Below are 13,591 nucleotides of genomic sequence, written 5' to 3' on the forward strand. Positions count from 1 at the left end.
GGGGGGGGGGGGGAAGGCACGACAATCGCAGTATTTAAATAAAACTTTGTTCAAAGAGAAAAATATTCTTGATTTCCTAGCTGTCAAAATTCATGTGTGTCAGCTTCACCTGCAGGAGAGCCCACCTCCCTCCCGGCCCAGCCGCGAGCCGTGCTCTCGCTGAACGAGCGCAGGGAGTGTGCTGGGTGCGCGTGGTGCGGGGTGCGGGGGAAGCAGATGGATGAGGCGAGGGATTTGAAGTGTGCAGACTATGGCATGCACTGATAGAGCAGATGGAATGCATCACCATCAGCTATGACAGAAATGATTTATGGAATGACCTGGCTGCTCCTGCCAAGCAACAACACGGGATGACAGAAACAAGTTTCTATGACAACCAGAGCCCACCCACCAGTTAGATTAAACATTTCTGCCCTGACTTCCACTCGCAATATATTTAGTTTTTCCTCAAAACATCAGCCTGGCTTTCTCAGCTAGTGACTTGGACAAAAATACCTGAAAGGATGAGAAAATCATTTAGAAAAGGAGAGCAGTGGAAAATGTCACGAAGTCCCGCAGGTCTAACTGGCCAGCGTGTCAGACTTAACAACAAAATTTTGTTCCAGCTACAGCAGACACCCAAATACATCTGCAGAGCAATGAACAGCCTGGAGTGTGTGAGCATTGCTATTTCTAGGAGGCAAAACGATCCCCGTTCTTTTCTGACAGGTCTCAAACAGACCAAAAGAGAGCGTTAACTGCCCTCTGGACTCCCAAATTGTTATCTACTTGCTGAATCCCTGAAAGCTACAGGGACATTTTTCTCCTCAAAGCCAGTAGGTCAGAGTTCTCCTCCCCAATATGGACATTACAGACATTATCAGATCTGGTAATCTTTTAACATATGACCCTCTGAGGGATGCAAGGCTAACAGGATCTGCATGAATATGCACATTTGCATTCACTGGTATGAGGTGAAGGATGCAGAACCCAAGACAGGGATGGTCATTTAGGGCTGCAAAGTTTGCTCCATACAAGAAATACAAAATGCTTCCCCAGCCACCATTACCAACTCTGAAATTTCTGCTGCTGTCTATCAATTACTCTTTTATAAAAATACATCTGATTGTACTAATGAAAAAATAATTACTGTATGCATGCATATGGAAACAGAGCTTACAGCAGATTGAAGACACTTGCCATGTTTTACATTATTCCAACAGGAGTTAAAAGTTTAAATTTATGTGTATACAACATTCTAAAGGCTGTTCCATAGATTATGGCTATACAACACAGCATTCAAAATCTCTCAGTTTTATAAGGCCACTGAGAAAACATTTTAAACCTTGAGGCAGGATCTGCTCTAAGACTAATGTTTCAATATTTGACTTTACATAAAACACTACAGAAAAAAATTAAAATCAACTTTTTTATGATTATCTTTTACTTTGTCTAACCAGCTTTTTAAACCAGATCTGCCTTAAATCTTTTGATCACCTGAAGAAAAAGGAATTCAGAATGAATCTTCTCCAAATAAAAGCATTTTTCACTTGCATTTAAAAAAGACATTTTTCTAGTATAGGAAATTGTATCACAGCACATTGTTTTGACATCGTATGTGAAACTTCCTGATTTGATATTATAAAATGAATGACAGATAAATAATGGATTAAAATATGTGTTTCAGATCTGAATATTCTAACTGCTACTTACAGATGCCAATGCCTTTCCAAGTGCATCACCTGTCTGTGAGCTTCCAGCACCATTTCCTCTGTTTCCTGTAATGTGGAAAGTAAACCCAACACTTATTTTTAAAGCTGAAATTTTATTTACTTTTATTATTTTATTCATCACATAGAGTTGAGCAACCACTTTTTAAATGGATTTTCTGAGGAAGTCAGTGTCAATGGAATCAGTTCTCATTAAACTTAAAAATTTAATTAAAACAATTAGATTTACATTTAGATGCTCTCCTCTTAAAAGTCAAACACAGTATTACCGTGATAACTTAAGGACCAACAAGTGAAAGTAGCTAGAAAAAGACAAATTATTTTCTAGGATCATAGTCTAATTTTAATGAAATGTGAAAAGAAAAACCAAAATCAGAAAATTACATTATTGCAGCTTATTTCTAAACTGCTATCACTGAAGTGCTGCATGTTTAATTAATTCTTAAAGTCAAATTCACAGAATAGTTCTTTGTGTGTCTCCTTGCTTCCCCTGCTCTAATTCCCTGTGTTGGACTCTCATCTTTAGTTTAAAAAGTCCCTGCAAAGCTCTGATGCACCAAGCTTTCTGTCACCCCTGCTCTCAGTTGCATGTCAGCAGCTTTGCGTGCCCTTTTGCTCCACACGCCATTAAGCCAAGAGGAAGTCTGAAGCCCTGCCAACTGGAAACACAGAGAGGAACTGAATCCTCAAAAATATCTGCTTTGCTGTAGAAGACAGACCCGTTAAAGCAAATCTTCTTTCTCCAATTATCAACTTCTAAAGCCAAAAAATGTATTGAATGTGAATGTAAGTCATTCACATCAGAAATCCAAATAATGCAATGCTCGCTGTTTCCAAGTTTGTGACAAACTTGGATTTTCCAGCCTGAATTTCCCATGCAGACTTACTAACTGGGTTCTGTTTAAAGATCTTGGCGTAAAACATGCTCCCAAATCAAAGCTAACACAGCGGCCCTAACTAAATTCCACTTCCTTAAAATGAAGCTAAGTGCAAATCCTACCGAACCGACAAGGGGCATCTACAAACATTTAACTTCTCCAGCTGTATCTTAAGACGAGCAAACATGTGCAAGGAACAGATGATCATCCTATATTTCTTGGTTCCTAGGTGAGCAGAGAGACTAAACCAGCCACCATACGGGCTGCTCTGTAATCTCTAAAACAGTTAAGAGAGGAATTTACGATGCACTTTATCAACCTCCCCTAAGAAACAGCCTTCCTGCCTTTCTCCAGAGCAGTGCTTTGGTGACACAGCAGCTCTGAAAACTTCAGCCTCAGAACTGCCCATATGGACACGCACATGTACTGAGCTACGGAGGGACAGCGGCCACTAAGGCAGACACATCCAGTCCCTGAGCATAGGCTGGACTGTGAAAGCAAGTAAATGGGTAAGTCTTAAGCTGACTGAGAAACCATTTGCCTCATCTCAGCCATACTGAGGACAGAAATATCACAGTGGTGGATTTTTCCTGATCTACAAGCATACCATAAATTAAATCTCACTAATTTTGTGCGTCATGCAGCCCTAAATTTCATTTTCTTGTAAAATGAAAAAAAAAAAAAAAGGCAGGAAGAACTTTTTACCCAGAATATTATCTGATCCATTGACAGGTGGAGTGTGTGAGGCAGCTACATAAGGTGAACTGCTGGTACTGCCACGATGGAAGCTGGACATTGGAGGAAGACTGGCATTTATATCTGTAGGTGAGACTGAATGCGGGGGATAGCTCTGGAGAGAAGAGAAGCAGACATAAGACATTAGGTAGCCCTTAAATAAATGTTGATATTTTAAGATACTAAACATGTTACACCCAGCTCTTTATTACAGCAAAGAGGGACTCATCCATCCTCTGAACAGATCACTACACAGCCACAGATTTTTATTTATACAACAGGCATAACTAAAAGAACATAAATCTAATACACAAAGTTTGTGATTTCTAACAACAGGGTTTTTAACTGACAGACGTGAGCAGCAAACGAGAAGTTAATTTTCCTGAGTTAGCTCTCCATACACGACTATAAAGAGATTAATGTGTGCTGAGTCTTACCAAACGGTCGTGTGTGTGCAGGCTGCCGTAACTGCCGGACTGGGACATGTGGGAAGAGGAGCCTCCAAGCATCCCACCATAGCCAGGCTGGCTCATGCCATTGGACGAACTCCAGAGGTCAGAAGAATTGTGGGTCCCATCTTTTTTTGTAGTATTTTTTCAGTAGGAAAGAAAACAAGAAAAATACATTTAATGAAGAATACTGATTTCTCTGTTCCTTTACGAGATTATTTTAAACAAGCACAGAATTCAGTTACTGAGACTAACATCAGTGGGGAAATGGTGACCAGTTTATACCGCATCTTCTATTTTCATGCCACCACACTGTTGCTATATTTATTAAAAAAAAAAAAAAAAAAAAACAACTAAGAAACAACAGAGGCTTTATAGCTGAAATATAATCCAACCACAGCTGAGAAAATACCAAGCACTTCTGCTAATTACAAAGACCTTCAGTAAGGCCAGATTTAAGTCAAGAGTGTTGATAAAAAGTCCAGACTGAAAGAAATAATAAGAAAGGAGGTGGAGGGGTAAGAAGTTTGGCCAAACAGAACTCATCATAAACATACACTGCAAAACATCTATTTATCTAAAACAAGCAATTTATAGTCTAAGATACCCTAGCACCACAAAAATATAAAAACATTTCAAAATAACAGATTTAAGTAGCTGAAATGACTACATTACATAAGCCTTAGCCTGTGTGTCAGTGCAGTTTCCCTTCTGTAGCACAAAGTGAAGTGCTCTGTGAATTCCCGCACTGAGACACTGAGCTCTCAATGTGCTCCAAACCCTCACCAGACTGCAGCACGAGCTAATTGTGTGACGTGAGGCTGAGGAAATGGATTCTGCTCTCGTTTTGTTCAGTGCAACCCCCTTTTTTTCTGGCATGCTGGATACACAAGCATTTGAGAACATAAGACTGTTAGCTGATATTGTACAGTCAAATTCCAGAAGAGTCAATAAGCCCCCACCTCATTTTTCTCTATCACTCCAGTGGGCTGCTCTGAAGCCCCTACAAATCAAAGGATGGGAATTCTGTCCATCTGGCCTGGTGTGTAATCCCTTTAAATTTCAGTCAGCAATTAATGTCATGAGAAAAACTTTACATCAACAGACAGTTCCCTTCATCTAACTGTTTCAGAAGTATATAAAACTTAACCATAGGCTCTAGCACAATATGCTCTCTTTACACATCTTCATTCACCCAGGAAAACAGCGTCTGACTGCAGATTTCTGCCTAAAGGACAAGTGACATTTTACCCACCTTGCATAAAGAAAGTGCTAGCAAACATACTGCTTGGTGGCTTAGGAGATGGGTAACTTGGAGATTCTCTGTTGAAATCATCAGAACTCGGGGATGGTGCATACACCTACATATTGGAAAGCAATAAAAGCAGGTTAGCAATAACTGCGTGTCGTGCATTAAAAAAGCCACAACAGCATACAGATAGAAAGCACAAATAAAAAAAGAACAGTGTAGCAAGCCGCAGCATTTGTTGCCCTTGTTTTATTTGCTTTTTAGCAAGTTGCCACAGTACAGAGGAACTACAGTAGAATGATCCTAACAACACACTTTCTGGTGTGCCAACTCAGCCAGGTGGCCTGATAAAAGCCTGAATGCTGATTTTGCTTTCTAAGTACACGACTCGCACAGACTTGTTGCTCAAGATAAAAAGGCAAGATAAAACAACTGGGCCCCAAACAAATTTTATTTTAAAACAACTGTATGCCTGTTTGAATATTTAATTAGCTGGCATCCCAACAATCGGAAAGAAAAAGATCATCCAGTGACAAATGGAAAGGTTTTAATGCGACCGTTTTATCATCCATTCAGAAACTTGTATGTCTTTGGAGAGTCATCAGAAATACATGCATGCATGTCCTCAGGAATAATCTTAAACTGCAACAGCGAGCATGTAATTTTCACACTGGCCTAGCATTAAAGAAAAGCAGTATTATTGTTTTTTCAATGTTAACACACCAGTGGAATGCTCATTCTCAACTTGCAAGCAACAAATTTTCTTCTCAAGTTAAAAAACGTAAGACGCCAAATAAACATAATGACTCAATGTCTTTCACTGCAGCAAATCTGAGAAGAAATATAAAATGTATTCAAGAATAAGTTAAGTAAAACGAACAAGGCCCAGTATTCACGGAGTAGAGGGCTTTACCCATAACTAGTTATTCTGTATTGAATATTGCAATGATTAGTGTGTTAGAAGATAAACTAATTAAAAAGCAAATCAACATGTATGACAGCAAAAAATATAAAAATGTAACATAGAAACTGGAGCATCTTTTTTAAGTAGTAAAAAATGTGGTATTTTTAACTGTTTATCTTGTTAAATACAGATGACTTCATAAATACATATATGAAGAATAATTTCAACTTTAAAGCTTATATAATGCAACTTACAAAGTGCACAATGCCCTAACATTCAAAAGTGATTATTTTGATCCCCTCCTATGCTCATACAGGCACACACACATTTCCACGGCATTCACAGCCCTCCCTGGTCTTTCTGAGATGTTGTTTACCAAGCAAGAGAAGGGCCAGGAAAACCAAGCCAGCCAACAAAAAAGCCTAAGTTCCCCTAAAAAGAACCATTGTCCTCCCAGAGGGTGACTGTTCTGATAGGGACATTGAGGATAGTGAAGTGGGCAAGTCCCGCTCCATTTGCATGCCAATCCCCCTCCTCCCGCTGCCGAAGGCTTTTGCAGCCCTGCTGCTGTGGGAACAAATGGCCGGGATGTGCGTGAGCCAGCGCCTCTGACATCACCCGCACCCAGGCACTGCGCTCTCGGCCTCGCTTCACAGCAACACCATCTCAGCAAAATCTCTGCCACTCCACCATGGTGGAATCGGGACAAAGGCACGGGGCCCGGGCCCGGGGCACAGCGCTGGGATGAGCCGTGGAATGAAAAGGGTCGCAGGTAAACAGACACCTGGTTAGAAGGAGTCAAGTGGAAAACTCAAAACTTTAAGTTACGTGCTTGTTTACCATTGGTTTTTATTGAAAACAAATGATTATTTTTTTTTGAAAGAAAGCTTTTCGGGAAGCTTCCGCTCAATATTTTACTGGAAATTTTTCAGTTTATGAAATAAATATAAAATAATAGAGATGCTTACCAGACCTGAGTGACAGAATGACAATACACTCTGAGCAATGTTCGCAGTACATATGTATTTACTCTATATGAATGCATGTATATTCCGTGCCTGAGACATATTTTAACAGAAATGTCACTCTGTCAAATTGTAAATACTTGCACTCATAAGACTGCAAACATATTAGGTAAAACTGGGCTTAGTTTACAAGTTCTCTGTGGTGCAGAATAACACAGCATATGCTATAGCTGATGGATAATCTATCACTGTCATAGGACAGCAGTGGAAACAAAGCTTTATGACATTTAGCACTGCCACGGAGATGTTCACTGATTAATGCGAAGTCACCTACAGTGAATTATACTTCTTTAAAATTGCAACGTTATCGATGAAATCTCTAAATACAAGCTTCAGACTGAAATTTTAACATTTTACATAATTGGGTGATTTATAAAAACTGAATAAACACTACCTCAAAAGGGGAATTAAACTCAAAAACTCATACAAATGAGTAATTTACAAATACATATGTACAAGCTATTAACATAATAAAAATGTTATGAATTATACAAACGTAAAAGAGGCCCTTCCAAACAGCTACATGAAAGTCCTAGCACAGACACATAACTTCATATAGTTTCTGCTTGTTTTGGTATCTTAAGTATAGCTTGCAAAAACATAGCTGCAATGTTATGAAGCTGCACTTGTGCCAGTCTAGATTTTTCAGATCAAAGGGTTCTTGCGGCAAAACACAACTGATGTGGTCTCAAAGACTTCATTAACTCCAGATGTGGGGAAACAGCCAGCCAATTCCACAAAAGGAGCGAGTCTCTTTTAGTTACAATCAGAACTACCCACAAATTAAAACCAGGCCTCTGATGTCATCTGATCACCTGCAGATGAGCGCCGGGTTTTTTCTGGTTAATGACCTAATCATAATTTTTGTGTTGCGTTACTACAAACAAAATTTAAAAGCAAAGGAGAAATTTTACTAAAATTAACCCGAAGTCTATGAGATGCAAAATACAAAGGTTTTAAATAAGAAAGTTGACAAAAAGGATGGAATTTTATTTTAAAGTGGGGAAGCAATGCATCAGGGCAAGCTGTTCACTCTGAAAGGCCCAGAGGCACTGGGACCCCTACCCAGCAAAACGCACCCCTGCGGCCGCTGGCATGGCCGTGCTGTGGCTCCCCAGTAGGACTAGAGTCCTACTTACAGGGCTTTCTCTTCTGCAACAGCTGAGTAAGGCAGTTAAAAATATGACGTGGCTGCTCAAGGCGGCCTCTTTTAGCTATTAAACTGATAACACTGACATCCAGGAGGCATCAAACCAGTTTTTCCTGGCTGACATTCCCACTAAGACAAGGAAGGAATACTGTTAAAAGGTCAGCCTGTTTGCAGTCTCCTTGAAGAGGGCTGTCTCCGGCAGGTAGAAAGAGGAGCCCATCTTTAATCCCCTCAAAATCACTGTGCCCAAAGGCACCGAACATGCCTCCATGCTGACAAGCAAAACACTCTCCCATTATGAATGGGAAATTCCCTTCCGATAAACGCAAGCCAAAACCAGTTTTTTTACATGACTTATCAAGTCTTGGACTCGACTTTTTTGGAGCTGTGCTAATATATACATCAATCCTAACGCTGCAGTGCTCCTGAAGGGTTGATAGCCTCCGCTGAGGCAAGCAGGACAAACGAGTTGCAGAGGACGACAAGTCAGAGACCCACATCAGTCTCTCCTGCACCCTGAATTGGTTTATGTCTCTCCAGCAGGAAAGGCAGGATGACAACTCAGATTTCTTTATGAGGGGTGGTGGTGGGGGCTGACTCCAGATCTGAGGAGACATTAGCTGTACGACATCAGGTTTAATCAAAACAAAAGCATCATCCCAGTTCTGAAATCTGCCTTGGTGATTACCACAGGTCATGAACGCTATTGTGAAACTTATATGGACCTAATATATCTGAAACATTTCAAATATTACACATTGTTGCTTTCTTTACTAATACAAGCGCCAATAACTTCAACAGTAATTTGAAGATCTGGGTTTACCGAATTTTATGCTACGTAAAACTTTCAAGTCTCATTCTATAAATGCATTTAATAAATATAACACTTGGAGTCCTCCTTTTGGCATCCATCCTCTCAGGCAATTTTCCTGTTTCAAATTCTTAAATATTTATCAATGTTTAATATTAATGTTAAAAGCAGATTAAAAAAACAGCAGTGAAGCAACCAAACTTACTTCCGATGAGCTCATGCCATCTCAAGACCAAGGCTCCCATCACACACACTGTTTATGAAATTATGAATTATGTTACTCATTTAAGCAGAGTTATTAGCAATTCTTGGAAGTTCAGGAAAATATTTGTCAAGCTGCTTGAGACAGGATTTTTTGAAACCAGTAAAGATGAATAACCTATTCTGTAGCTTGTAAACTCTGCTAAGTAGCCTATCTGCATTCCATCAGCATCAGTCATGCAAGTGCGCACTGATGAATGATTTGTACATGTGGCAAAACTTTACAGAGTATTATCTGCAGGTTTTGTGGCAAAAGCTAATTTTGCTGAAAGGCAGTTCTAGGAAAAGGAAACTTGTTTTCATGTTTACTGTATTTCTGACAAAATCATATGCTAAAACTTCAGGAATGTAGAATATTAACTACAGTTTTCCATGCTCCTCTTTACAGCAAGACAGAAGCTTAAAAAAAATCCAAAAACCACCCAACCAAACCCAAGATCCAGTCTAAATTCTTGTTTAACTGATATTTAAGCAAGATGATAAAATGAAGAGCCCTAGTGTACTAAGCCAGTATAACCACATCCTCGACCATACTTTTGTTTCCAATATGAGGTGTAAAGGTTCATGTATTTAAAAAACTCTTCTCACCATCCAAAATGAAAATAAAAGACTTCTTTAAGAGAACAGTCCTGTCTGCAAATCAAACCGTATTTTTTAAGGATGGGATAAAATTCAAACTTCATAGAGTAGCTAAACTGCATTTCATCTTAAATAAATGTTTATGCAGTTTAGGCATGCTATACATGCCTATTTGGGTATTTCTGAAATGCAGAATCCCGCTGTAAAGATACATACAGCTCAAGTACTTCCTAGCTTCTTCCCTAGGGAATGACAATTTTAAAGTCATGTTAAAAAGGAAGAGGCAAACTTAGCAAAAATATCAAATTCAGTATAGAGAAACCTTTTGGCCTAGTGTGTTGTTTTATCATTAGTAGTAGCAGTTTTTATTTTTATTGTAGTGTGAACTATAGAGGGGAAGAAAAAGAAAGTAAGGCAGCAGAAACAACATTAGAAAGAAATATCTATTTATATAGTGCTTGAAGATTCTTTTTATATTTTATTTCCGAAGCAAAATCTCTTCACCACACTCTTCAAATCATGCTGTCACTAAGGGACACATGCAACTATGTCTTCAAAAATTCCTGATTAAAGTCAGATTTTCAGGAAACAAAAACCAGAACAGTTGAAACTCCTCCGCCTGTTTGTTAACCTGTTCCTCATATTTCAGAAGGCTGCTCGAGCTGCGGGAGGAACCCCCAGCACCAGCAGTGCCCCCAGCACGCACGGCAGTGGGTACAGGCCGTCTTTTCCGTTTGTCCCTCTCCCCTCTGAAGCCACTCTCTGGTTGTGCACCTCCAGCACAGACTGTTGTATTTCCCCCCAGACAGACCTTGCCGTGCACGTGCTAACGGGAGCCAAGGCACGGAGCAAACGGGGCACGCTCCTCTTGGTGCGCGCCTTGTGAGAAATCCAGATCTGCCCCACACAGCACCTGAGCCCATCCCTGGCTGCTGTCATGTGCCCAAGGAAATGGACATAACCTTCACTTGAAAGCATTAATAAAGCTTGTTGCAGACAAGACACCCTTCTGGCAGGGGACCACTGCTCAGCAGATTGGCAGTTCGGCCCAGTGGAGTGGAGCAGGGAAAACTCTTGGGCTGATGAATTGTAACTCATCGTTTTTTAGTGGGATGGGGAGGGGAAAGAAAAAAAGAGAGAAACAGAAAGAAAATAAAAATCCAGCTGACCAGTGTTTACTACCTCTCTTTATCCAATGTCCACAGCCGTGTACCCCTAGAGATTTTCCAGATGATCTTATATTTGTCCTGACTCACAAATGTTAGCTTTGACCTTGTGTAAGTTGCTGTGGGCAGCATATGGTACAGAACAGCTTTAATTGTACCTTCCTCCCTGTGTACTAGCTGGCCCAGTACTAATAAAAGCAGAATTGAATTTTAGCACCTGGTTGCTCCAAAATTTACAAACTGAAAACATTTTAGGTGGCCGTTGGAAGCCTAAGCACTTTATTTATTGCATAAGAGGCCCAGGCAGGCCCGCGCATCACGCAGGATTATTAACGCGCCGCTCTGCTCCAGCGCTGCGAGGGACGGCGGCTACACGGGCAATTGCTGCACTGAAACCCCCAAATAAACCCAGCTCCCCCCACACCTCTGTGTATTTATTCATCTATACAACATGTGCTCACCAGCAACGTGTCTATAAAAAGCTTCTTACGCTCTCGAAATTCTCAAGGAAAAGAATATTTTCTCCCCAAAAAATCCCAATATAAGTTACTTCACCAAAAAGCGAATCACAAAACACTACACATGTGCAAAAGATCTGTATCTCTTGACTTAAATAGGCATTGTGGAAATCTACTGTAAAAGATGCAGCTTCTCCACCTTGGAGAAGGGCTCAATCTCAGCCTATGATGAGAAAAATAAATATTTATTCAATAATAAAATATACTTCTACATAGACTGGTATATTAAATCAACCCATAAAATGCACAAAATAAAACAATAAAGTGAATATACTCACAAATCTATTCTCACATTAAATAGTAGTGATAGGTGAGTTAAAATAAAATATAATTTTTTCAAAAAATTATTTATTTTGGTGATAACCGACACATTACTGCATTGCCATCTATATTAAAATAATTCTACAGTACATTTAGAAAATAACAAACTTATTTCCATACTTGTAGGTGAACTGAAAACAGTGGAAATCATGCAAGTCTATTTTACTTTTAAACACAAAGATGGTATCACATTTCTATTAAATATAATTTTGGTACTGTTGCACTTCCTAAAATCTAAATGAAAAGGCCACAGTGAATGAAGGAGTTTGCTTAATTATGCATTAATTTAAAAAAAAAGGCATAATTTATATTTGTGCTATGATCTCTACCTAAGTATTTCTGCAGCTTTATTTTTAATGGAGATTAGGTATTTTGATTATTTGTTGGACTGAGGTCTGTAGCATGGCTCTCAAATGAAAGAGAAGATAAAACTTTAATGATAGAAACAATTTTTGAGTATATTTTTTTTTTCCTAAAAGCCCTATATGAAGATGTTGTAAGCTTTCCTTAAACTGAGAGTATTTTCTATATGTCAACAGGTGAAGGAAAAACAAACAAAAAAACCAAAAAAACCCAACACCCCAACATCAACAAACCCCCCCCCAGGCTACATCTAGCGCAGTGCAAGTGCTTTATTTTCTTTATGAAACAGATAAGGTCTTTTTTTCTCTTTAATTTGAAGGGGATTCTTGAAATACATATTCTTTTCCTATCACACATAAGAGCAAAATTTTACTCCTCAGCAAGGTATTCATATTAAACCACTACTTTTTAATTCGATGGGTCCTTCCTAAAACATAAAGAAATTACTGAACTTGTAACAGTAAAAGCCCCTCATTTATATTTCAGGCTTTAATATATGGGTCACTCTCCACCGAATCATCTATTGGGGTGCTCATATACATGGTTTTTAGCATAATATTAAGCTTTGTTTTGCCTTACAAATTAAAGAAATTGAAAAGGACAAAACATTTTTTAATAAAAAGTTTACACATTTTCTACATGTGATTTCTCACTTATTTTGTGAGTAAATAAATCAGATTTTATATACATTAGCAGGTATCGAGGAATGCCAGCATCCGAAATCTAACACGATGATCTAAATAAAAATCTCCAACTTGAACAATGAGGTTCATGCTGACAGCTACTAATTTATCAGACAATGCAAATAAAAGCACTAAGACATTAAAATTAGGGTATACACTGTTCTCTAACTGCAGAAAGGTTTAGACAAAGATTTGGCATACACACCAAGAGACGTGCTTCAAAAACTAACACAAAAACCAATCCCACAACTCCACAAAACCGCCTTATGGATATTTAAATTAGTAATTTAGGCCAACTTGCAGCATTCCTAGGAGAAACAGTGGTAAAAGTTACTAAGATGTGTTTTTTAAAAAAAATTAAATAAAACCTTGGGCAACATGATATAGGATGATCATATGATTTGTCATCTATTTACTAAGTTTTCAAGCTCATAAAGGTCACCTCTGACCCATAACAGGCACATGCTATCAATTTTCAAGCCATGCCCTCCTACAGTACCAGCACTTACATCTACTATATGCCTGGAAATACTTAATAAGATCAAAGCCTTTTTTCCTGCTACAAGAACAAAGAGAAATGTTGTAATAGAGTGATCTGTGCTCTAGAAAGAATAAAATCAAAACTCCATGCAAGTTATATTCCCTTTGCTTCAGGGGTATTGTATAGTTAATTTTGCTTAAGTCATATATATATCTTCACATAAAACTTCAAACAGATTGTTTTAGCCTAGGAGCAGACATGAAAGAAAAATCATTTCATATTTGAAAGACAGCTGGCATTTATACCAAA

General features: G+C 38.8%; 1 protein-coding gene across 9 annotated transcripts in view; it reads right to left on the bottom strand.

Annotated features, from left to right (window-relative positions):
- TCF12 (transcription factor 12) overlaps positions 1 to 13,591 on the bottom strand; it is a 159,128-nt gene that overhangs the window by 24,464 nt on the left and 121,073 nt on the right. For all 9 annotated transcript variants that reach the window (XM_066195944.1, XM_066195947.1, XM_066195942.1 and 6 more), the window contains 4 exons: positions 5,027 to 5,132; positions 3,760 to 3,899; positions 3,293 to 3,437; positions 1,693 to 1,757 (listed from right to left, as the gene is read on the bottom strand). In XM_066195944.1, the coding sequence (XP_066052041.1) occupies positions 1,693 to 1,757; positions 3,293 to 3,437; positions 3,760 to 3,899; positions 5,027 to 5,132 (456 nt within the window). The remainder of the gene's footprint in view (positions 1 to 1,692; positions 1,758 to 3,292; positions 3,438 to 3,759; positions 3,900 to 5,026; positions 5,133 to 13,591) is intronic.

Source organism: Chamaea fasciata, unplaced genomic scaffold, assembly GCF_029207755.1.
Source record: "Chamaea fasciata isolate MVZ Bird 193981 ecotype frontalis unplaced genomic scaffold, bChaFas1.0.hap1 SCAF_14, whole genome shotgun sequence".
Lineage (NCBI taxonomy): Eukaryota > Metazoa > Chordata > Aves > Passeriformes > Sylviidae > Chamaea > Chamaea fasciata.